Raw genomic sequence first — 1,922 nt, 5'->3', positions numbered from 1 at the left:
TGCTGAACCCTTCTCCCACCGATGGGACGAGCCCCGATGCACAATCCGGGAACTGCAAAAACTTGCAGAAGGAGAAGCTGCCCGAAAACCTGCTGTCGGACCTGAGCCTGCAGAGCCTGACGGCGCTTACCTCCCAGGTGGAGAACATCTCCAACACCGTCCAGCAGCTGCTGCTCTCCAAAGCAGCCGTGCCCCAGAAAAAAGGCATCAAGAACCCGGCGAGGACCCCCGAGCAGCTCAAGGGGCAGCACTGCAGCCCTGAGAGTAGCACCTACTCGGCAGAGCAGGTGGGGACCCCCCTGTCCGACCCACTCAGCACCCCCCAGTCCGTCCATGCCGAGACGCAGGATGCCGACTATCTCAGCGGGTCAGAGGACCAGCTGGAGAGGAGTTTCCTGTACTGCAACCAGAACCGCAGCCCTGCCCGCGTCAACAGCAACTCCAAGGCGAAGCCCGAGTCAGTGTCCACCTGCTCCGTGACCTCCCCAGATGACATGTCCACCAAATCGGACGACTCCTTCCAGAGCATCCACGCCAGCCTGCCCCTGGAGAGCTTCACCAAGTATGTGACCAACGAACGGGACTGTCCCCGGCTGCTCCTCAGCGCTCTGTCCCAGGAGGAGCTGGCTTCCGAGATCATTGTCCTGCAGGACGCCATCAACGAGAAGGCAGACAAAGCCTGGGCCAACTCACCCATGCTGAGCAAGGAGGCCACCAAGTCACCCTTCCAGCTGGAGAACCACCGGCCCTGCCTGGACTCTATGGTGAAGGGCACCTGGCCCAGCCAGGGTGACTCCAGCACGCTCACTGAGCCCCTCAAGATGGACAAGGCTTCAGGGGCCAGCACAGGGAAGGACTTTGGTGAGGAGGTGTATGAGGGTCCCCAGGTGGAGTTTGCGGCTGCTGAAAATAAGGACGCACTGAAGGATGCTGCCCCGCTGACCTTCAACTCCAAGCCCAGCATCCCAGTGGCGACATCGAGCGCGGGGGCCGCCAGCTACAGCTGCTACTCGAACACGACCACCAACTCAGTGGGGTCTGAGAATGCCATGGAGCACTTCGAGTGGCCGGAGGAGAGCCTGGGTGAGGCGTGCCTGCGGTGGAAGGATCTGCAAGCCACCGACCTCCCCAAAAGCTTGTTCCCCAACAAATTGGTGGGCTCCTGCAAGGAGAAAAAAAATGCCTGTGGCTTGGATCTCTGTGATGGCGAGCAGCCGGCCAAGAGCGAGCCGGCCCGGGACTTTGGCCAGCAGGCAATGGAGGAGGAGGAGGAGGAGACGCTAACCTACGATGAAGCGGCAAAGGCGGACAGCGAGAGGTGGCTGCAGGACACTCGGCACTGCTGCTCAACGGGGGACTTCAGTGAGATCCCCATCATCTCCTCACCGGAGCTGAAGGAGTCGGACCTGGAGGCGGAGGAGTACTCCTCGCTCTGCGAGCTGGCCGGCTCAGAGCAGAAGTCGGTGACATATGACGCCTCGCCACCCAAGCCCCCAGAGATGCCTGCTGTGCTGTCCTCCAGTGAGGTGCCCGTGTCTGCTGAGGAGACCATCAGCACGGTGGAAAAGGAGAGCTCGGCTCCAGCTGCGCGCCTCTCCGGCCAGTCGGTCATCCTGCTGGGCCCTGCTGTGGGCACAGAGACCAAGGTGAAGAGCTGGTTCAAGTCCTCCCTGCCCCACATCCAGCCTGAGGAGGAAAGTGGTGGAGGGGAGACATCCCATGCAGAGGTGGCTGATGCCGAATCTGCCCCATCGGTCACGATGAATCAGCAACTCACCCCTGAAAACACGCTGGGGAAGACAGAGCCCATCTCACGGGGCAAGACCCTCCGCAACAAGAGGGTCCACTGCCGGCTGCCGGAGGGGGACGGCCCTGGCAGCACCATGCCAAGCCCCTTCGATGACCTGCCGGCAGCCGGCGGG

General features: G+C 62.1%; 1 protein-coding gene across 1 annotated transcript in view; it reads left to right on the top strand.

Moving 5' to 3' along the window:
• RAI1 (retinoic acid induced 1) overlaps positions 1-1,922 on the top strand; it is a 17,515-nt gene that overhangs the window by 5,206 nt on the left and 10,387 nt on the right. The window contains exon 2 of the mRNA XM_009889218.1: positions 3-1,917. Within this exon, the coding sequence (XP_009887520.1) occupies positions 3-1,917 (1,915 nt within the window). The remainder of the gene's footprint in view (positions 1-2; positions 1,918-1,922) is intronic.

The sequence above is a fragment of the Charadrius vociferus genome, unplaced genomic scaffold (assembly GCF_000708025.1).
Source record: "Charadrius vociferus isolate BGI_N301 unplaced genomic scaffold, ASM70802v2 scaffold787, whole genome shotgun sequence".
Classification (NCBI taxonomy): Eukaryota; Metazoa; Chordata; class Aves; order Charadriiformes; family Charadriidae; genus Charadrius; species Charadrius vociferus.
This window is presented reverse-complemented; position numbering and strand designations above follow the sequence as displayed.